Source organism: Phoca vitulina, unplaced genomic scaffold (assembly GCF_004348235.1).
Source record: "Phoca vitulina isolate PV1807 unplaced genomic scaffold, GSC_HSeal_1.0 scaffold31, whole genome shotgun sequence".
NCBI lineage: Eukaryota > Metazoa > Chordata > Mammalia > Carnivora > Phocidae > Phoca > Phoca vitulina.
The window spans coordinates 24271880-24296008 of record NW_022589734.1 but is presented as its reverse complement, the minus strand read 5'-3'; the positions used below and the strand labels follow the sequence as shown (position 1 = coordinate 24296008).

Here is a 24129-nt window from a genome sequence, read left to right as displayed (position 1 = left end):
CCGGGACTCCGGGATCATGACCTGAGCCGAAGGCAGTCGCTTAACCAACTGAGCCACCCAGGCGCCCTGAACTTGCTCTCCACTTGTTATAACTGTCCCCAGTTCCAGCAAATACCGTTTTTGCAGAAAAGTCTATCTACCTCCATGTCAATTTCTTTAGCCAATTCAAGAGAAATAGACTAAACACCTAAAACCGAATGAGATACAGTCCCGAATAAGATATGCCTTTTGCCACCAAGCAACTTAAAAGCCTAGAAGTGGAAAGAAGTATTCACATTTAATAGTAACACAAGATAGAGAGTGCTTCATAATATAACATCTACAAGGGCACCCCCGTTTTGTTCTTTTTGTCCACTGCCAAAGCTCGGCTCCATTTCCTACAATAGTGCCTGCCACACGGCAGACCCTTGTAAGTATGCATTCAGTGAACACAGGAATGATACAAATGTACAAGATTTCAGCCAAGGGAGGGATCCCACCTAGCTGAGGTTGAAGGTGGCTTTTCAACTGGGTCCTGAACGATTTCTACAGATTTAGAAAGTAGAAGGGAATTTTAAGCAAAAGAATAAACATAAGCAATGGCACATCCACACACCTGCGAATCCTATTTCCTGATTAGGATCAGGGTGCTTTATTGTGGGAGATGGGACTGGAAAAGTTCGGCTAAGGCAAGAGAGTGAGAGACTCAGGCACAGGCTAAGGAGATGGAACAGGGTGTATGAGGCACGGGGCATCCGGCCCCGGCTCCTCCCACAACCGTAAGGGTCTAAAAATCCTCACCCCGTAGCACTCTTGGTGACTCAGCTTCCCTGCCTGATGCAAAGGACATGGGCTGTAGAGAGCAGAAGGAGACGTGGAAGTTCCCGTGGTACTTATAAAAGAAGACCTAGAAGTGAGTTGATAAAAACACCTGAACAAGAGGGCTGGCAATGGAATTGGAAAAAAAAAAGAACAACTGCAAAGACACTTGGAAGGTCAATGGGCGGGCACAGCGACCACTGGCTGGCCACGGCAAAGGAGACATCCAAGATGGCCCCGAGGGTTCTATCCTCAGTGAATGATGATGCCACTGAGAGAACTGGTAAAATCAGCAGTTCCAGGGATGACTTTCGTCTTAGTCACCCCCATCTCAGAAATGCTAAACTAGTGTTGACAAGATAAAACTTGCTGGAAAAAAACAGGGATAGACCCAGGAGTCCTCCACAGTTGGAGCGTCAAAATGGTAAGAGTAGATAAAATAGCTAAAGAAAAGAAGCACTAAGTACAAAACTTAGAAAAAGGACTGCATTTGGAAGAAGAAAGGGTAAAGAGTCATGTAGAAAGGAGACAGATAAGACCCAAGAGCACAGAAAGATATTCAAAATGGCACACTGTCAATGAATGAAGCAGTGAGTCTTAGGAAGAATGAGGTAGTTAATCGTGATGATAATTGTGACAATAAGACTAATAACAGCAACAAACATTAACGGTTTACTGGTGAAGAGCCAAGTACTTCCCATGCTCTATCTCAGTGAATCCCCCAGCATCTTCAGAGACATGTTGTTCCCCCCCGCCCCGCTTCACAGATGAAGAAACCAAGGCTGAAACAGATTTAAGTGACTAACATCAGTTCACACCCACAGGGAAAGCAGAGCCTGTCCTTCAATCTGGGTCGTCTACGCTATCCTGCCTCCTCTCATTAACAGATGAAGAGGGAGAAAAAGCCCAGGGACTTGGTGACCAGGAGACCACGCGAGAGAGCCATTTCAGTACAGATTGGGTCACATTTGGAAAGGTTGCAAAGTGATAGGGTAGCAAAGAAGAAAGCAAGTATAAAAACTGTACATTTGAGGTGGGAAGAGAAAGTGTCGGGTAAGTAGCTCTAGGCAATAAAACTGCCTTCTCCCTTTTCTTAAATGGTCAGAAAAGTTTCAGAGTGAGAAGAGCAGAGTTCGGCAAACTACAGGCAATTCTGGGCCTGTTTTTATTTTTTATTTTTCCAAAGTATATAAATTTTACTACTTCAGTGTTTTAAAAAAAAAATCCACATAGGAAAAAGGACTGGAAAGAAATAAATTAAGACCATGTGGGTGAGGGTGTGTCCGGGTCTGTTTTTATGAATAAAGTTTTATTGGAAGAGCCACCTCGTTCATGTACATAGTGACTACGACGCACGTACACAGAAAAGATCTGCTGACTTCTGATGAAGAGAGTTCATGAGATGGAAAAGAACAGACTGAAAGCAAAGGGAGAGTACGGAGTCTTACAGAGGTCATTCCTAAAGGAAGACGTGAGCAGTTATGAGATGTCATTGTAATACCTTCAGTGTCACTTGGGAATGATGACTGACTACACAGCTGGCCAGGACATTAGTCACAGAAGGTCTATTTTTTCTGTATTCAGATTTCTGGAAACTTCGAGAAGTTTCAATAAGAAGGAGATAAATCTCTCTTAAAGTGACTGAAACGATTAAAGTCTGAAAACTGCTAATCAGAATGTCCTAAGAAATCCCCAAAGAGAAAAGGTGGCAATATACCTACTATGTAGTGACTCAAATAATTCAGACGGATGTCACCCATGCAGAATTAAACATCCGCACTACGCCCCCCGTGTACCATTTCCTCTAGGTTGAGAAGACGAAACTTACTTTTAAGGATTAGCATTAAAGGTTGCTGCAGTAATTTTTTTGGATGGGCAAAATCCCCTGTGAATGAGGGGGAGAGTTGAAAGGATATTGTATTAAGACAAGCCTGCATTATGGCAGCTCATAAAGGAACCCGAGGCAAAGGTTCGATGTAAGATTTTAGCACTCTCGTTGCTTTTAATGTTCACCACTAAAACCAGGAAATAACAGTAAACCATAAAGTACTAAGCTAATATTAGTCCCTTGCAGGGGGAAAAAAATAGATTTTTCAGGCATTGGTAAGGGCAAACTTTTGTTTTCTTTTTCAAAACTCCCTGCTACTTCACCATATTCATAATTACTGTTTTTTTCTCAATATACATCGCTTTACTTTGTCTTTTACAAAGAATACATGGTCTTTGTATTCTTATTCAATGCCATAAAGGTTTCAAAGAATACTGTGAAGTATATGAGAATAAAACTCACTTAAATCACACCTCCTGAGATAACCCTCATGGCACATCCTGGTGAAGACCTTTCACAAACCTCTATGCAGACCTATGCAGTCTTCCAGATAATTTTACCTACTTGGAATATTATACATGATGCTTTTATTGTGGACATTTTTCTTTCATTCTCTTTTAAGAAAAAGCAACAGCAAAAAAATTAAAATGACATTTGCACAAGGTAAGAAAACAGTGCAAACCATTAAAAAAATGGTCTCAAATGACAAACTTTGCCTACCAGTCACCCTGCTGAGATAAACACTTTTGGAAACCCGCTGCTTTTTAAATTCTTCTAGTGGCTTCCATGTGAAATTTAAATAGCAGACTTACATTTGTATTTTTCTAAATATATTATTTTAATTCCAGTATAGTTAACTATATTTGGTTTTTTTTTTTTTTTTTAAAGATTTTATTTATTTGACAGAGAGAAAGCCAGCCAGAGAGGGAACACAAGCAGGGGGAGTGGGAGAGGGAGAAGCAGGCTTCCCGCCGAGCAGGGAGCCCGATGCGGGGCTCGATCCCAGGACCCTGGGACCATGACCTGAGCCGAAGGCAGATGCTTAACGACTGAGCCACCCAGGCGCCCCAACTATATTTGTATTTTTGATTTAAGAAGGAATGATAGAAAAGAAGTTGAGTCCATAAAATAAAAACTAAAAATTCAGCATACTTAATAACTCCCACCCAAATTTCTCCCTCTTCAATTTCTAATTTTAGTTAGTATCAATACTTTTACATTAAGATTTCTAACATTCACATTTTTTAACGTAACAATAATGAGGTTTTCCCTTCTTGTCTGAGTTATTAAAATTTTAAACCCACTAAAATGCAGTTACAGAATTATGACTATGGGATCCCCACAGAAAGAAATGTAATCCCGTGTCTTTTAATCCTGTAGCTCCCAGCAGACTGTCCAATTTTTAAAAGCTTTCCTTCAACTTTTGTGACTTCAAGGATTTCATTTCTGCCACAGTTTCTTATTTACATCTCATACTGCATACTCTCTTATTTTTCATCGTTACGCTGGAGAATTTCCTCAAAGAACTTTTTATGCATATGGAATACTGGGGGTCAAACTTCTGAGTCCATGTCTGAACCCATTTTAATTCTGTCCTCATATCTGTTTAATAAGTGGCTAGGAGTAGAATTCATGGTCCCAAATAAATCCCCCTCTGAACTTTGATGACATCACCTCATTTGCTTCCAGTAATTGGGATGGATGCAAAGAAGCGGTTCTAGTTCTCCTGTAAGATAGCCCTTTGATTCTCTCTGGTACTCTTTAAGATTTTAAAAGGCACAAAATCATCAGCAATTAAAAGTGCATTTTTAGCATTAGAATCAGCCTACATTTTCCTCACCCTACATCTCCCCCCCCCCCCCCCGCCACCCCCCGCACTCTACTTCCCTTTGTCGTCATCTTCAGAAACCAGTTTGTACTGTTCCACTGGGGATGATTCAGGCGACAGAGACCCTGTGTCCCCTGCTCTGAAAAGTGGCCGCTGTGGGCGAGCCAGGGAGAGCGGCGCTCTCTTACCTGCTGCGTGGTGCTGGTGACAATGCCCTGCTGTAGGCGATAGGCCTGCTCTTGCAGGTATTTTCGGGTCTCGTGATTCCGGAGCAGATAGTTTTCGATCTGAAAAGCAAGCACATGGATCTCTCAAGAACACATTTGACTCAGCAGAGGGTGAAGTGATAAGGGAAAGAGCCAGGCGCTGAACTTGAAACCAAAGCTCTGATTCACACTCCCGCCTGTGCCTTGACTCCATACAACACAGGAGTCGGGAAGCGGGCCGTCACTGTGATGCACTCTTGGTGTGTTAGAGATGTAACCTGCAGATCATGGGAGTAATTTTATGTGACTCAGTAGCTGACAAAGATAAGCAAGGGTTTAAGTGCCCACGCGGTTGGAGATCCCATGCAGCGACTCCCTGCTTTCTTGCACACAATCACAATCTCTCCCTCATGAGTCTTTAACCACTCAACAGTTGCAAAGCTAAATAAATATCCCCAAGGTGTATGGATGGCACCCTCTGAAACTCTCAGCCTTTAGGAGGCAGAATCCATTGGCACTGAGAAAACTATCTATTTGAAGGGAAAAAAGGAGAAAATATGTACAAAATCTGAAGGCCACAGGCTGGTACAACTCAAAGACATATACTAGTTTCATTAATTCATGAGTTTTTCATATTATCTCAAAAACAGGACTGATTTTGCAAAAGTAGAGAAAATAAGAAAACAGATTTCCACAGAAAATAAGAACATTTGAAGTTGCTTGAGAATCTGTATTTTTATACACAATCTCCTATTAAAAGTTCAAACGTACAAATGATGACTAGATTAAAATGAAGTGTTTAAGAAGAATATGCAAGGGGTATACGTTGAACAAGAACTGCAGGGTTAACTACTGGGACTGATGGACATGTATGAAGATGTCTGCAAAGAATGATTTGAGATCAGTAATTGCACCATCTGGGTTTTTTTTCCAGTTGTTGTTTTCATTTGTTTTTAATAATACCACTTAACCATTTGGCTTTTAATTTGTCACTGTAGTTCCCTGGTTAAGAACTTCTTATAACTGTGAGGCTCTCAGTATTATTACATTTTCATTTTAATTTTCCATATGCTAAAATTACTACTACTTAATACCAATTAGAGACAATTAAAATACAGACTATAATTACTATCATCCCTGGAAACCATAAAGCAGAACACAATGTACCTTTCTACTAAACATTAATGAAGGGATTATAAAAATGAAGAGATCCCTGAAACGAAACATTGTTAAAGTGACACATTAAGAATATGACATTTTATTACATTAATTTTCTCTTGCCGTTTCCCAAAAAGTCATCTCTTTCCAAGGTGACATTACCATTGATGGAAAATGTTTTTGCCAAAAACAAAAACAAAAAAAAGATTCTTGCCTGAAATATAACAGGCACACACTGCCACCCAGCTTTGGGTACTTTTGCTTTGTTATTTATCCTTTTACATTTGGTCTCCTTAAGCACTGTCTGGGGGCCAGCTGTGAGAGCAGCTTGTACGAGAGGCTCAGCTCACGTATGGGCCGTGCACCCAAGGCTGGCCCATGCATTTGCAGACCTTCCCCAGGGGCACCAATGATGTTGTACAGACTAAGCCTGGAGGGACTTTTTTAGAAAAAAAAAAATATTCAGGGGCGCCTGGGTGGCTCAGTGATTAAGCATCTGCCTTTGGCTCAGGTCATGATCCCAGGGTCCGGGATCAAGCCCCGCATAGGGCTCCCTCTACTCCGCGGGAAGCCTGCTTCTCCCTCTCCCACTCCCCCTGCTTGTGTTCCCTCTCTCCCTGTATCTCTCTGTCAAATAAATAAAATCTCAAAAAAAAAAAAAAATTCAAAGCTCATTTCTAAAAGCCAGTGCAAGGGGAAGGAAGAATAACAATGAGAGTATTTGCATCTTGGATTAGCAGGATAAACCTTCCTTCCCTGCACCATTCCAGACCAGGGACAGAGACCCCACCTCCCACAGGCTGAGGATGGGCGGCCCGACTGAGGCCAAATGGGAGGGAAAGGGCCCAAATTGTTATTACCATGTCTGCCAGGCCCCCTGGGCAGCAGTGACCTGGATGGCCACCCAGAGCCTATCAACACCTTCAATGTCACTGCTGAAAACAGCAGCAGCATACAAGGCATTTCAGTGTAGGAATCTTCTATTTAAAACAAAACAAAACTTCTAAAGACTGATTACAGGATCACAATGTTGTTCTTTAGTAGAGTAAAATTAAAGAGTATATTTCTTCTGGGGAATAGAGTTCTGTTAAAATGAAACCTTAAATATGTAAGAGTATAGTAAGTATTAGAGAAAAAAACCCTGATAATTATCACTTGTAAAGTCACCAAATTTTCATTTAAGAAAACACAAATTTTACAATTAACATATTTGCAGACGAGGCATTTCTTCGGTTTCTTCTTTTATTTTCCCCTCTTTTTCTGCTTTCTCTGGTTTTAAGGACCGTATATGATTACACTTTTCTCTCCTTCCTTAGTATATTAACTACACTTCTTTTAAAATTATTTTAGTGGTTGCCCTAGCATTTGCAATACACAACTATTTCAAGTCCACTGTCACAGAACACTGTACCAATCCGCAAATAGTGCAGGTTCCTTATAATACAGTATCATCAACTTCTCCCTCTCCTCATAACACTGCTATCTTTGCATGTTTTGATTTCTCCTTTACTTTTTAAGATTTATTTATTTATTTGAGAGAGAGTGTGGGGGGCGGGGGAAGGGAGAGGCAGAGGGAAAGGAGAGAGAGAGAGTCTCCGTCAGACTCTGTGCTGAGCACGGAGCCCAACGCGGGGCTCGATCTCACGACCCTGAGATCACGACCTGCGCCGAAATCAAGAGTCAGACACTCAACTGACTGCACCACCCGGGCACCCTCTCCTTTAATTTTGAAGAAAAATTTTGCTAGATACAGAATTCTAGGCTGCTAGATCTTTTTCTTTTGACACTTTAAATATTTTACTCCACGTTCTTCTTGCTTGTATGATTTCTGACCCAAAGTCGGCTATAATTCTTATCCTTATTTCTCAATATGTAAAGTGGTCCCCCCACCCCTAGCTTCTTTCAAGAATTTTTCTTTGTCTTTGGTTTTCTGCAGTTTAAATATGAAATGCCGCCATGTAGATTTTTTGGGGTATTTATCCTACTTGGTGTTCTCTGCGATTCCTAAATCTGTGGTTTGGTGTCTATCATTAAATTTGGAAAATTCTCAGTCATTATTATTTCAACTATTTCTTCTGTTCCCTTGTCTTTCTTCTCCCTCTGGCATTCCCACGGTATGGATGCTCTATCTTTTGTAACTGTCCCACAGTTTGGGGATATTCTGTTCTGGTTTTGCCCTCCATTCCTTTTTTTCTCTTTGTTTTTCAGTGGGAAGTCTCCATTGACCTATCTTCAGGCTCAATGATTCTTTCCTTAGCTGTGTCCAGTCCACTGACAAGATCATAAAAGGCATTTTTCATTTCTGTTAGTGTTTCTGACCTCTAGATTTTCCTTTTGATTTTTTTCTTAGAGTTTCTCTCTGCTTACATTACCCATCTGTTTTTGCATGTGTTCTACTTTTTTCATTACAGCCCTTAATATACTAATCAGTTATTTTAAATTCTGTCTGATAATTCCAAAATCTGTGTCATATCTGAGTCTGGTTCTGATGTTTGCTTTGTCTCTTCATAATGCGTTGTTTTTTTTTTTCTTGCCTTTTAGCATGTCTTAAAATTTTTTTTTAATTTATTTTTGTTGTTGTTGACTGGGTATGATGTATCTGGTAATAGGAACTGAGGTAATCAGGCTTTTAATGTGCAATTTTATGTTAATCTGGCTAGAAGCTGGGTTATGCTGAATACTTTGAAACTAAAAAGACTTTAATTTCTTCCCATGTCCTTGTTTTTATCTCCCTGGTTGCTTTGAGGTTTCCCTAGAAATCCCTTCTTAAATAGAGTGTCTTACAGCTTTGCTCATTTGTAATCCACTGTTACTACACTTGATGTGGTGGTTAGGTGTTAGGGAATAATTCTATAATCTTATGATTAAATCTAGGTTTTATTTAGTGGGCCGGAATCCCTGGGCTGTGACCTGCCAAAGTATTTCTTGGCCTTTTTTTTTTTCTTCCCTTCTGTGAAACAGGAAGGCTGGGATTGTCTGTCTTTTGCTAGATCAGATAAGGCTCCGGTAGAGTAGTTTCTCTCGAGTGTACGCCTCTGTTATAAACAACGGAATGTTCTAGGTAGATTTCAAAATGGCTACTTGTTCCCTTCCCCCTACCAGAAACATGAGAGGATTTTTCTCCAGTCTTTCCTGTGATGACCTGGTGGGGTTCTAGGAGGTAAAGACCATGAAGGGATCAGGACCTCACTAAGACTGGGCCCCTAGAAGTTTTTAACTTTTTTTTTTTTAAGATTTTATTTATATTTTTGAGAGAGAGAGCGTGCAAGCACCAGTGGGGTGAGAGGCAGAGCAAGAAGCAGGCTCCCCGCCAAGCAGGGAGCCCAACTCGGGGCTCAATCCCGGGACTCCGGGATCATGACCTGAGCCGAAGGCAGATGCTTAACTGACTGAGCCATCCAGGTGCCCCTAGGAGTTTTTAACTCTTAAACTAGTCCACACTAAGCCTCCAGCAACTCCTCAGTTGCTGGTTAAGCACTCCTCTGAGTTACTGACCCCATTAGCTTCTGCCCCTGGTAAGCCAATCTTGGCTTTGATTCACTGTGATTCTCTAAATTCCCACATGTCCAGTTTCCAGGGTGGCAGTCTACTTTGCTTTTGCCTCAATTCTTTGATGGATCTGAGAAGAGTCACCAATTTTCTGTCTGTTCAGCTTTTTTCTTGTTGTGAAGATGGGAGTGATGAGTGCCAAACTCTTGACCTGTCAAATCTAAACCCAGAAACCTGGTGTCTCTAGGATATGTCTTTTGTTACAAGTTGCTAATATCCTTTGGGAAACTATGAAGAGGTCTAAGATTTTTATGTTGCTTTGTGGCTTACAAACTTTTTTTCACATATACTACCTGGTTTGGTCCCTGGCACCACAGCGAATTACTTGGCCGTCCTGTGCTTCGGTTTTCTTATGTGCAAAATGGGGATATAACAAACCTATCTCATGGATTTATTTTATAGATTATCAGTGTTAATTTACGTAAAGCATTTATAATAGTGTCAGGCACTCAGCATGAACTGTATGTTAAATGTCAGCTAAACATAGCTCCTGTCTAGCTGTAGGTTTTATACAGATGAAGAAACCAAAGTTCAGAAAAATTAAGTAACTTATGTAAATTACAAAGCTGGAAAGAGTTTGATTTAGTCAGATCTTTTTTTTTTTTTTTTGAAGATTTTTAAATTTATTGACATAGAGAGAGGACAAGCAGGGGGAGCAGCAGAGGGAGAGGGAAAAGCAGGCTCCCCGCTGAGCAGGGAGCCCGATGCAGGGCTCAATCTCAGAACCCCAGGATCATGACCTGAGCTGAAGGAAGATGCTTAACCGACTGAGCCACCCAGGCGCCCCTAGTCAGATCTTCTGAATACAAATCTTGGATGATTTCTGTTGCCACATCACAGCTTTCCCTCCCCCCACCCTACCTTATTCCCTTTTATTCAACAAAGTCTAAGGAGTATCCAAGCATGTATGGCAGGCACTGTACTAGCTGCTGAACATCTAAAAAGATGAAAAATACATAGGCTCTGCCTTCAAGGAGTTCATAGTCACTGAGAGAAAAAAATATATGGAGTCAGGTAACGTAAAGGATGTCACAAGGCCAGTGACAGAGACAAGCACAGGAAATTCTGAGAAGACCCCCTACACAGAGGAGGAAAGAGGCTCTGAGAAGTTTCCAGATGAGCTGACACTTGCCTTCAACCTCGACAGACACACATGGTAGGTAGTGGGGAAAGCATGAGTATCCTCTGGATCAGAGCAGTGATTCCCAAATTTGCAGCCACCAGAAGAGCTTGTAAAAACAGATTGCTGAGTCCCACCCCCATTTCTGAGACCCAAGAATTCGCATCTCTAGCAAGTTCCCTGAAGTAGAGCAAAGCAAAGAGGCAGGGTTGGTAAGAGATGAAGGTGGCAGTGGATAGGAGGCGGATCCTGGGCACAATTTTATGCCGGTTCAAGGAGAGGAGGTTCTACTCTAAAAGCCACTGAGGGGCAGGGATGGAATGGGGAGAGGTGGGCTGAAGAGGTTAGTCTGCTCAAATTTGCTGTGAAAGAAGATGGCTCTTTTTGACTGCAACCAAGAAAACAACACAAATCCTGCTGAAAAGTGATGAGGCTTGAACAAAGGCATCTGTGATAGGAAGAGAGGGGAAGAGAGCTAAAGGAAGAGGTTTATGCGGTAGATTCTGTAAACCTGATGATGGCATGGCTATGGAAGACGTGGGAAAGAAAAGTGAAGCGTGGGAAGCTGGATGGTACCACCAGATGGGCGAACAAAGAGGGAGGGAAGATTTCAAAGATGCCCCACCCCCATGGTAAAGGTGGAGTAGGTTTCTTCAGATGGGAAATCCTCGAGCATACCTAAAAATCAAAAAAGGTAACCATAACCATAGGAAGAGAAGGATGGAGATGTGGCAGAGCAAGAGAATGCCTCTCAGGGCAAGTTTCCAGCCCAGACAGAGACGGTGGGGTCACGGGCACCATGGATGGCTTGACTTCGAAGGGGGAGATCCCCGTCGTCCTCTGGGGTTGTCAGAAAGGAGGTGGGAATGGGTGTGGAATTAGACACATCTATGAACAAAGATGGTACAAGGAGATCTCATCCATATCCTAAATTTCTTGACAGGAAAAGAAGGGAAGGAGGGCGCCTGGGTGGTTCAGTCGGTTAAGAGTCCAACTCAATTTTGACTCAGGTCATGTTCTCAGAGTCCAGAGATCGAACCTGTGCAAGGCTCCATGCTCAACACACTCAGCAGGGAGTCTGCTTGAGATTCTCTCTCCCTCTCCCTCTGACCTCCCTCCTGTGCTCTCTCTCTCGCAAATAAATAAATCTTAAAAAAAAAAAAAAAGAGAGAGAAGAAAGGAAGGTTCTAGCTGCTGAGGTTAAAGGCTGTGCCAGCTGACTTCAGTTCCACACAGTCTCTGAAGGAGGAACAAGAGGCTATCTGTGGGTAAGTACTAGAATGCTGACGGTGTAAGAATGTTATTCCACTTAAACTTCAGGACAAATTTTCTTCTTTTTTTTTAAAAAAACATTACTCATTTATTTGACAGACAGAGAGTGCACAAGCAGGGGGGAGGGGCGGAGGGAGAAGCACACTCCGCGCTGAGCAGGGAGCCCGATGCAGGACTCGATCCGGACCTGAGATCATGACCTGAGCCAAAGGCAGACGCTTAACCAACTGAGCCACCCAGGCGCCCCAGCTTTCATCTTTCTTATGTTATTCCTCCCCCAGCCATACGTTATGCCAACTGTGATCACAAGAATACAAACTCATGTCAAAGAAAGCTTTGGAAAATACAAAGTACTGTTCCTATGTTCAGAATTACTACTAACAAAACTCGATTCAAACGTGAATTTATGATGCAGCTATTGATTCTCCGATACCTTTTGCAGAGCCTCTTCTGTTTTTTCAGGGTTTGTTTTTAGGGCTTGAGAAGCATCATACATAGGGATCGGCATAAATCTCAATGTATAGTTCCTAGAAAAAGGAGAAGGTAATGTTTATTTAAAAATAACATCCTACTACCTCTAATCAGCACTCTTTTTTAAAATCCAGAGACAGCTGCCAGTGTGTCTTAGAAGATTTGAAACTCACAGCCTATCTCCGAGCCCTAGGTTACAGGTCCGCCCGGGCACCTGTGGCTGCCCGGTGACACGCCTGGAGGGCATCTGGTTTGGTTGTTTTCAAACCCAGATTTTCAAACTGGGGCCAGAAAGCTGACCCGAGAGAAAGGCGAGGAGGGAAGTCCAGCATCCAGCTGCTCCTTGGGTTTTAGTCACCAAAGGAGCCCCACAGTGACTACGTGTGACAGCCAGGCCCAAACCCAGAAAATGAAACCAAAACATCTGCTTGCAAGGCAAGGACGGGGGCATCCACAAAAACAGTCTGTTCAGGCTCTGCGCCCCTTTCAACAAGGAGGCCCCAGAGTAGCCACTGTCTTGAGAAAAGCTGCTTCGCACGGGCTTCCCACCTGGCTCAGTACCTTGACCTCTGCAGGTCCTGGGGGCCCGCTCTCACACACAGCCCACGTCCACACTGCTCTCGGCTCCCAGTGAAGCAACTGGTGGAAAACTGTATCCCCATATTACCTCCCTGCTGCCAACCAGCTAGTGAGATGCAGAAGGGCAGGGGGGAGTCATCTTTGCATGAGGCAAACAGCTCGGAACTCTGGAAGTGCGCCCTGGCCTCGGACCCCACCCCTGGCACCTGCTCCCAGACCACACACTCGCCCTGGAGACACCTCCTCTCTCCCACCCCAAACCCATCTGCCCTTTGCTACCGCATGGCACTCAGGAAGATTGACCTTTTGAGCCACGTGGTGACAAGTGGGGTCCCCTAGCGCACTGGGATCCCACAGTCGGTCGCCTTGTAAACACTAAGCAACACTCACGGTGTGATTCTTGTGGAAGAGTAAATTAACAACTCATTCCCAAATAAGGTACTAATCATGCAGGATGAATAAAAAAAGAAGTAACCATCTTAATAATAGCAGTCATCTGTACGGGTGTTATCTAATGGGGAAAAAAAAAACGTCTTTCGGTCCAACTTAAGGGTGGTTTAATGCAAAATAATGTGCAAAGACAAAGGCTGTTATTTCCATGACTTCAATCTTTTACCTTGGCTTTGTTTTAGCAGAATTGTTTGGTTTGGTTTCAGAGGGGCCAGCCAACTGAAAGGAAGAGACAATGCATCTATTTTGCAGCTGTGAGGATTTTCCTTGGCCTCGTCCAACGATGATCATGCTGCAGACCAGCATACTTTATTTAAACCAAAGGTGACTTTGGGCCACTGGCATCATGGAGCACGGCGTACAGAACAGACTGTAAGCCGGGGAGCCCTACCATCAACCTGGAAATGTTGAGTACCGGGTGTGCAGGCTCTTGGGCTTCCCACAAAGACCAGTGTGGGCTGCTAGCAGTCTACAGCAGAGGCAACTGTGCTGTTCGCACCTAAATGTAGCTATTTGTAAACAAATGTTTCCATTCCAAGGTTTCCTGGTGCAATGGGAGTAATTATAGGTGGAAGGCTCCAGGGAGAGGTGGAGCAAGTTGCCTTGTCCATATTTAGTGACAGTCTGTGGGGGCTGCAATCATAGGCTCCTGACTAAATCAGAACCCTGGGATTTAGAACTGGAAGCCACTTAGGGATCTCACTCTGTAAAAGAAGAATTAATCAGAAAGGTGTGATGCTTTGCTCAAGAGGATAGGCTTGCTGGTGACAGAGCCGGGGACTGAATGGAGGGCTCTTTCTTCCAGGCCTAGGGTTTTATCCATGATACCATGCTGGGCATGAGAGCTCCACCTAGGAGGCCTCACGCATGAAGGGAAATCTGGGAAAAAACACCAATAATGAGCATTCCCCGATCCCTTCCCCAGGGGACCAGCTTTTATGCTACTAGCCCCTTATTTCCCACCCACATTTTGTAACCTCTCATTTCTAATGCTGTAAACCTGCTTTGATCATTTCTGCCTTCAGAATACAATATGAGGACTGAAGAGCTCAAAAAGAACCAGGATTTCTAGAATTTCTTCCAGCCATCTTCATATTATTGCCTCGTTTTGTTTACCAGGGAAGTAACTTTGACAATAAACAATAATTGCAGGCTTTAGTTACTATGGTAATAAAGAAAGCCTCTGACAGCAATAAGTTAGCCTGCCGTCCACTGATTTCAGGTTTATTGTCTGGAGCTCAGCTTTCTTCTCTTCACTGTATTCAGAGTTGTCATAATGGGCAAAAAAGGCAAGACCTGATGGAAAGAGAATGTGAAACCATAAGGAAAAGCCAGGTGACCATCGTGTGGTGTGGCCCCTCCACCGTGATCTCATTTTATCCTCACGATGATGGTGCATCTCTGCCCTCGTGGACAGACTAAGAAACTCACACCAGAACAACATCCATGTTTTCCCGGGTCCCACGGCTGGGTAGCATCGGCTAGCTCAGACCCAGATCTTCTGGATCCAAATTCACTGCTACCTCCATCATACCACAGGTAAAACAGACACCATTGGTTCCTTTGTATTTTTCCAGAAAGAAGTCCCAATTAAAACTTACTTTTCCATAGCAACAGCTATATCCTGAAAGCCTTGTGCGGTAATGTTGTTCTTGTCCCATATGACAGTCCTGTCAGAAAACCAAGTCACATAAATGATCAGATATTTGGGGATGGAGGAAATGATTCTCCTACTGAAGATGAATCTCTTGTAGAAAACATCATCTAGGTATTTTAGCACGATAGGCAAGGAATAACATCAACTTAGTTTTAGACACAGCAAGGATGAGCATTTCCTCCAACATTACATTCTTAACCCATTTACTGCTCACATAGTACAAAAAAACCACAATAAAAGCCACAGCATACTCATTAACGTGCCATGATGTTACCTGATGCTTTGCAGCCAGAAAACCTGATTTCTCTGATATTCTCTCAACATATTCTCCAAATAGTATTCTAGTACTCACGTCTGAAGCTAGAGCTGTTTATAAAAGATGCTAAAGAATCCCTTGTCCAGCACAAAGAAGTTCGGGTCCTGAGACTTTGGTCCATCCTAAGTAACTAAAAGGAGTCCGTCTTCTGTTTTCATCATTGCCCTGACATGGTATGATCAGCCATCCCAGAAAGTTCTCACTCTGCTGGTAAACCCTTGGTTTCCATAAATAGACGCTGTTTACTTTTTAAACACAATCTATTTTGGAAGAAAAGTACTATTTCACTTTCAGAATGTGAACACTTCAGAGGTATTTTGGTGTCTGTCAATTCACCTGCCACATGAAGCAGCTTTTACTTGTCTGATCCAAGAATCACACCTCTAAATGCTTTCCCTTCCTGATCTCAAGGACTTTCTTTACATACACTCTGACCTTCAGAGAAATTATTGCAGTTTTTGGCTTCAGTGTAGACAGAAAGTTCAGGAGGGCAAGGGAAGTATCCAGAAACATCAAGAAAGAGCCCCTTGAAGAGCAATGTGAATTAAATATTCATTTACCAGACTGCTGGACTCGGGAGCAACTGGATCTCTCTGAAGGATGGATGGTAATGTGGTCCTTAATAACAGTGGTTACCAAGTAGCCAGTCCTTAAGAAAAGCCACACTTGGGAAACACTACAAGTGGTTGAAAACCACTACACAGGATAGTTAGCACCCAGCATGAACTTGCCTTTAACCAAGGCACCTCCTGCGTCCCTGGGGCTTTAAGTCTTTGTATTGGCAGCAGTGGGGGAGGGGAGGTGACGGGCTCACAGCCAAGGACAGGGAAGGCCCTCGTGTTGGACCTTCCGTCTTCCTGGCTCTGCTCACTGCCCCTCCCCTCCCAGCTGCCAACACCGTGAAACAGGACACTGCCCAGCTCTCAGCTGGGTTTTATGCCACAGTGAACATCTGTCAGACGACAGCTCGCGGGAATCCCAATGTCTAACTTTGGGACGCCCCTGCCATCCCCAGGATTGTGACAGAAGACTTGAAACAGCCACCAGCTCTCCAATGCTGGGGGGCCGGAATGTCCCCCAGAGCTTTCTAGGGCCCTCCTTAGGGCGCACATCCTCATCTCAGGGCCGAGCGCCTGACCCGCGTACCTGAGCTTGGTGTTGATCTGCAGGGCTTTGGCCAGCATCTTCGCTCCCATGTCCCCCATCCCGTTCCCACTGATGTCCACTTTGGTCAGAGAGGTGTTGCTTCCCAGGGCATTGATGAGGATGGTGACCTCGGTCTTGAGTTTTGAGTCAGCCAGGGACAAGGACTGCAGGGGCTGAGGAAGGAACAAGGGGCAGCAAGCAGTGACACGGGCTGCTGGAAGCAGCCTCCGCCCACCATGACCCGTTTCATGGAGAATCGCCGGGGAGGTGCCCGCTACACACATCCAGAGCGTCTCGTTTTGAAACTCTGGCTCAAAAACGCTGATGAATGGGACCCGAAGGTTCTGGATACACACGGAGAGCTTGGGTTTCAGTGCTGAACACTGGCCACCGCTCTCCTAAGGGAAGGGGTGGAAGGACACCTGAAGTGGCAGGTGCCAGCTCTTTTAAAGTGGAGGACAGGAAGGGGCGACTGGGGGGCTCAGTCGTTAAGTGCCTGCCTTCCACTCAGGTCATGGTCCCAGGGTCCTGGGATCGAGCCCCGCATCGGGCTCCCTGCTCGGCGGGAAGCCTGCTTCTCCCTCTCCCACTCCCCCTGCTTGTGTTCCCTCTCTCGCTGTGTCTCTCTCTGTCAAATAAATTTTAAAAAAATCTTTAAAAAAAAAACAAAACTGCAGGACAGGAAGAAATAAATAAGAAGAGTACATGAAATTTCCGAGCTTCTATACGGCTACGCTATCCCTTTTTACCCATTCTATTTTTATGCAAGATGAAATGACATCTTAAAATACTAGCGAAGGACAAATGCAAAATAAAAGCCAGCCAAGATTAATAATAGCTGACATTTACTGAATGCATACTATCCTTAACCACTGTTCCAGCTTTTTATATGTATTAATCATAGAAACCCCCAACGCTTATGTGTTACATACTTGGTATTGTTATCCCCATCTCTCCCAAATGAGACGCAGAAAGGCTAAGTGACTCAACCGAGGTCACATGGTTAGAAAGTTGCAGAACGGAATGGATTTTGTGCTCTGGGCCCCTCGTAGCTTATCCTTGATCCTTTTGATGATAGCCTCTGTTTTATCTTAAAAGTACCAATCAGAACACATGTAATTTTTTAAAAAAGAGAAAAAGTCAAACGTCTGTGACTTTTTTATTGCCATAAGCTGGATGGTGAATCCAAACCAGCTCGCTTGCTGTCCATTTCAGCCGGGGATTGAAGACCCCGTGGCCCAGAGGCAGGTTCTGTCTGGCCCCGAAAAACTTGTTTATGCCTCCAGACCAGCCCCGCAGGCATCTGAATTGGCAATTCCTGAGTTCAACCAGAACGGAATTAATGAAGCGGGGAGAATTCTAGAACCTGAAACAATGCGGCCCCGACCGTCAGAACTCAGTCCTCCCTGGGGGATCTGGATGTCTTCCGGGTTGCTTCAGGTGGTCTTGAGTGGCCCAGCCATACTACACAGTTCTAGATGCTTATTCCATAAGCAGGCTGACATTACAGGGAGGAGGACATGGCGGCTAGGGCCATCGATGCTCCACCAGGGCCCATGGCATCCAGGCTCTCGAGATGTACCTGGAGACGCTGCGTGCGTCTGTCTGTACCCACTCAACCACCCGACGTTGATCTGTTCGAGGTGCATCTGCCAAAAGGCTATAGGAGGGGGGACGGGGGCGCTGATGGCTTGAAGACTCAGTTATCCACAAGCAACCTCATGCGTGTGACTACAGTTTGACCAAGTGACCACACTCACTGTCCTTACTGTCCAAATCTGGCCATGCTCTCTAAACCTAACACAGCTACGGTAAAATCAAAAGGTAATCTATTAACGTGAATCAAATTTCTAAAATGAAACGGCCTGGTAAATGCTAGGGCACTGAGCACCAGAAAGCCTGCATACATTTAGACGCAGGCAGCTTTAGGGAGGTTGCGTTAATGTTAAAATCCCGCACTCAAGGAAATGGAAAAAAAACTAAACTAAAAGGCTTCAGCCTCGGGAACCTTAATGTTTTAAATGAAAACAAATGCAGTGTTCCTTTAATAAAAAGCTCTAATCACATCTCTCATCATTTCAATAATCTCTATTCAATTACTACAAAAACGATATATTACGGCTGCTTCCTCATTCTGGAAAGCTGCCAAGTCTCCAAGCTAGCAAGCTTCGATTCCAGTACTATATTCAAACTCGAATACACCCCAGTTAACACTTAAACATAATAGGTAGAGTCATTAATGCGAACAGAAGAGCCTGAATCGCATGCATATTTATAAGGTCATCCCTTCCTGATTTACTGAACTTCCACGCAGTATTACTATTTGAAATCTTACTATTTCTTTTCATAGCTGAACATGCTTAATCTGAGAATCTGCCTCCTTGCTCCCGGCACTCCCAGGAGAAATACGTTCCCTTCCACTGGTTACAACACGGGTTTGTGTGTAACACTTCAAAACAAGATTCCCTGGCATCTTGGCCCCTCCGCGTTACTGTCCCAGGGCTCCGGTCACAGCGGCCTGACAAACACGGTCTGTAGTTGAAAGTGACATTGAAGCCCCGGGCATCTAGGTTTTCCAACCAAATATAACATGCAACACGAGGCGAAGATAGTGTTCCACGGGCCGTCAAAGAACAGGCTCCTATAAACACAAGGTCAGAACGTACAAAGCAAGAGATGATTTTATATATGGAAAAACCTTTAAAAAATAAAATAAAAAGACAGCCCGATTGTGTCAGTTACTGGTGGAATTTTTAGAGTCGCAAGACTCAGCTCCTAATCATTCTGAATTGTTTTGCACATTACTAATTCAGAAGTAGGAAAAAAATAGAAGGTAATTGCTTTCTGAAAAAGCCACCTACTTTTCAGTGACATGAACATAAAGAGCTTTCTTTCCACTGTATATTATTAGCGGCAAACTTGTAACTTGACAGAATTCACATTTACATAGCAAACTTTCCCACCTGCAAATATGTTTTGAGGTGTGTTTTAAATATCAAGATTGTTTTTAAGTGAGAGACTTTTGGAATTACAGAAACAGAAGACCCTCATGTAATAAGCAAAACATGAAATTTTAAAATCTATTTTTCATAAAATGTAAATTTTCCTAAAATATGCACTAAGAAACAAGTATTTGGGGATGAGTATCAAATGGGATTCTGCAATATAAGCTTTCTCAATCTTTTAAAACTGGGCCAAGACTGTGAATTCAGAAACTCAAAGCAAGGTGGTATAAAGTCAAATTAAATATGCAAAACTGTGTCAATTCTGATTTATGCCCCTAATTTTAATAACCCAGTAAAAAAGTAACAAAACAAGGTGTTACCAAATGAGGACAAAGAGAAGTGCCCATATTCATTAAATAATAATGAGTTTCATTTCTAGTCCATAGGTTGGAAATTATATCCACACAACGAAGAGGCAGGACAGCCGAATTTTCTCGCACCCTCCAGGTTAGAGCCACACAGAGAGGTGTGGGCAAGGAGAAGCAAGGAAAAGTTCCAGTCTCCACCTCTCCTGGCCCTTTAGCTTGCTCAGAAAAGTTAGCTTACAGTCCTAATAGAATTTGCTACTATCCTGTATGAACTCAAGAGGGAAAATGACACTTTTTAAAAATGTGTCCTATCTCACATGATTCATAGAGGAAATCACTCTTATGACCTACAAAGTAGCTATCACAAAACATTAATAATGTGAGTCTTTGTCGTAGGAATACATGTTGATTTGGGTTTTAGGAACCGTAAAAGCTGGTTGGTGGCCAAACAGGACTAAAATAAGTAATGGACAAACTCTTAAAGAGCATCAGTAAAATGTAAGGTACAAAATGTAAGATACACTGGGTTTAAGTTAAAGGAATTGACAGCAGAGTGCTTCTTGCTTTGTCCATAAAGTATCTTTTTCTTAGGGTGCCTGGGTGGCAGAGTCAGTTAAGCATCCGACTCTTGGTTTTGGCTTAGGTCATGATCTCAGGGTCATGAGATCCAGCCGCGAATCCAGCTTCTCATTGTGCGCAGAGTCTGCTTGAAATTCTCTCTCCTTCTCCCTCTGCCCTTCCTCTTCATGCTTTTTCTCTAAAATAAATCTTAAAAATATGTATCTTTTTTCTTTTTCTAATGCACCTTAAAGGGCAGCAAAATAGGATACTATTTAAAATTAAATTTCTTTACCCAGAACCAAGTCTTGGCCAGGAGCAACTGAAGAGAATAAAACTAGAAGAAGGACACTAGAGCTCTAGAAGCAATTTAAGATGGGCGACCAACTTTCTTAGGCTTTTGTATTTCTGCATAATTACTAGACGAAATTCAAATTAGCAATATGATGTTTCCCAGCATGATATAAGGTCAGAAAGTCAACTAGATTGAAAAAAATTCATGCTTGCAGATTAGAGCATCCGCTGAAGTTAGGAAGTAGTAAGTCTTATTAAAAGATGGGCTTATAAGTCAATTTATACTTCTTTTAATCTTTTAGTTACAATCTTCCTTTAATTAGTAATGAGTTGAAATGAAGAGTAAACAATTTTAAATACATTATTTAACTGTACTAAAGCATAAATATTTATTTCATTAAAAAAACAATAGAAATGGTGTATATAGATAAAATTATCTGAAAGTGTAGCAACATTAACTCGGCAGAAACAGTACTCACCGATTCTTCATCTTGAATCATCTGCACTAAGTTGTCCAACACAGGCGTCAGATTTCTAAAGAGATTTTAAAGATGTGGACAGTGGAATCAAATCAAAAGCTTTCACGAGGTTGCTTATTTTCATCATTGTCATATAAAAAAAATTTAAAACTCTTACTTGGATTTCATATTATTAAAATTTTTGCCTAATGCCAGGTGTTGTATTGATCTGTTTTTACTGAGCCACACTATTAAGGTGGATAGGTCAGATTCTAAACCTGGAAAGAATCAGAGTAAGCAGATAATCAAAACACACATGTATAAATAAATTCTCAGCTGGAACACAATTAAGCAAAGGTGACATGAACTTGGATGACTTTCTCTACCATCCCGAGGGCCCTGGGATTCTAATCTTTCATTTTCAAAGGAATTTTTTGCTCTCTTTTTATGTCCTATTATTTCACAGGGATAAACTCATTCTCTCAGCAAGGAATGGGGAGAGGATGAGTCTCATCTCTGCCCACAATTGTATAAGAGAAGATCCTAACATCCCGTTTGCTGGTAGGTAACTGCAGTTGTCAATGCGAACTAAACAGGCTCCTACTCACATGCTACTGTAATTGGCAGAAATGAAGCTAATGAAACAAGTTTCTGAGTAAATAAACAAGGATTTTATTTTATTATCACCAAGAATGCAAAAGGTCAGATCAAGATCGTTATCGATGTTCTGATATTTTTTTTTAACTGACTTCTTTTCTTGCATTTTTGGCCATGGTATCAACTTAGTAAGACTTTTGGTATCGACTTATTCCATAAATAAATTCTGTTAAAACTTAACAGCCCTATTGGTCAAGAAGTGAGATAACACATTCATTAAGGTGTTGTCTAGGTTGAGCTTTCTATTTTCCCCTTACTAACTTGCTTCAAATAATATTTCTGTTTCTTTTCTGGTGTCTGACTTACCGTTATCGGAGATATCTAAGCTGGTGATGTTGTGGATTTCGGCGATGCAGCCTTCTAATACTTGTGCGCCTCCTGATCTCAGCTGGAGAAACACAAACCACACACAAGGTGAAGTAGTCACCTACTGGACGTGGAACCAAAAAATACTAAAAGCAGGAGATACAGTCTCCGACTTGGTGCCAAAGAACGAGTGAACGCTTATCAACTCCATAGCTACCATCAGTGGTAAAGAGCCAATCACTAGTCATTGCTACTGTTTCCCATAGTACCGAACTCTGGAAATTGCTAGAAAAAGAAACAGAAGATGGAGACCATACTCTCTGTCAGCATGGGGAACGCAGCTTCTCTCAGCCCACAAGAACTGTCTTCATTTCTGACTTTTGGAAACCTAGCAATTCCCTTTTATACATGGGAAACTGGTATGGATTTTGTTTGATTATTCCAGATTTCAGGGTAGAACTCCACCACGTAGCAGCAAAACAATCAAAGGAGACAATGAAGATGAAGTGTTGTTGACTGTCATCCACTTCGTGAAGGACCCAGCCCGCCTTCCCACCGAAACGGTGTGCAGTCTCACGATTACAAAGTAAACAGCAAAAGGTGATTATGAAATGATTTGTATAAACTCATCGAGCCACAGAAGAAAAAGATGTTAGATCAATTTAAAATATTATTATGGTTGCCTTGTAGCAAAACTAATTCTCATTTCATGACCTCATTTACTTAAAGAGACAGGCAACCTATAAAACTCAATACTTTGCATCTTTTCCCATAAAACCAAAAGCATTATCTACAGAGGTCAGAGTACCTTTTTATTCTTCACTCAGCAACTATTTGAGTTCCTACCATATGTAAAGGATTGTAAAAGATGCAAATTTCCTGAGCTATGGCCCCTTTGCTCGGCTAACTTACTATTTAATAAGGGAAAGAAACTATCATTTATTGGGAACCTATTATGTACCAAGGGAACATAGTACTTCTCTATTGATACAAGAAAATTAAAATGTATCTAAATTTCTATACCAAGTATAAAATGCAAAATGCTACTCCCTAGAACTTGTGCAAGTTTTGATGTAAGAATTTAAAGAATCCTTAGTTCACTATTTTAGATGCAATATTTTTATGGTACCCGGAACCAAAACCTGCCAATTTCCCTGGCTCCTTGGGTGTTAAGCAGTTTTGGGATTGCTCTTTATTCAGGAGTATTTCAGTTGAGGTATTTAAATTCAGCCTTCCCTACTTTCTATGGTGACAGCAGATTACTCTGGGGGACCCGAAGTGAACTCTAAAGGGGAGTGTCACACAGAGACACACCTGCCCAGGAGGCTGGTCTACACACTCCAGGGAAACCAAGACCAATTAACCCCACAGTTGAGGGGCTTATAACCCAATGTGTGGAGCAATTGCCAAGAATCAGCAGGTATTTTACTACACGTGGTTGTATTCCCAGGCGTTCTCGAGCTTACCCACATGCCCCAAGCCCAGCTTTATCACATCATCTCTAGACTCACCCCGGCAGATGCTACTCAAAGTGTGGTCCACAGACAGGTGGCAGTCTGCAAAGTTTGCTACTGGTCTTAGGTAAAATAAGTACAGAAATTGACTATAAATATTTTAGAAACCTTAGTAATAATAATTTTAGGTCTGTTGCATCTAATAACAAAAAATGAGGGCTTATATTGTTTATGTGTTTTTAAATCTTTTTTTTATTTTTGCAAAAGTATTGGTTTATGATGAAATGGAAGTAAAAAAAAAAATAACAACCAGGTTTTCACCACAAATAGTTTTAAGAAGCACGACTTCAGATTCAGACTACTTCAAAGTTAAAGCAAAAAATACTTCAGGCAAACACTTCAAAGAAACATAATTTGATATTCAGAGCATGAAAAAATGACACTTCTGAGAAGATAAACATAAGTGCCTAAGTCTCCACAATTTGATTATTTGCTGTTAGTGATGTCTCTGTTGAGAAGTAAAATTTCTACAAGAAAATCTCTACTTGTTATTATTATCAAGTACAGTAAAAATATTCCATTTACAGATAATGGAAAATACAGGTGACATTTAAGTGCTCAATTCTGTTTATTTTACAAATACTCTTGACTGCTAATATTTGTAGCATATACCCATAAAACTAACATTTTCCAATAGCTAAAAAACAATCA

At 42.2% G+C, this 24129-nt stretch overlaps 1 protein-coding gene across 13 annotated transcripts in view; it reads right to left on the bottom strand.

Annotated features, from left to right (window-relative positions):
* The window catches only part of CARMIL1 (capping protein regulator and myosin 1 linker 1), a 306714-nt gene that overhangs the window by 86275 nt on the left and 196310 nt on the right, over positions 1–24129 (bottom strand). For all 13 annotated transcript variants that reach the window (XM_032424759.1, XM_032424754.1, XM_032424755.1 and 10 more), the window contains 7 exons: positions 21965–22046; positions 21180–21279; positions 21023–21077; positions 16379–16551; positions 14861–14929; positions 12193–12286; positions 4643–4741 (listed from right to left, as the gene is read on the bottom strand). In XM_032424759.1, the coding sequence (XP_032280650.1) occupies positions 4643–4741; positions 12193–12286; positions 14861–14929; positions 16379–16551; positions 21023–21077; positions 21180–21279; positions 21965–22046 (672 nt within the window). The remainder of the gene's footprint in view (positions 1–4642; positions 4742–12192; positions 12287–14860; positions 14930–16378; positions 16552–21022; positions 21078–21179; positions 21280–21964; positions 22047–24129) is intronic.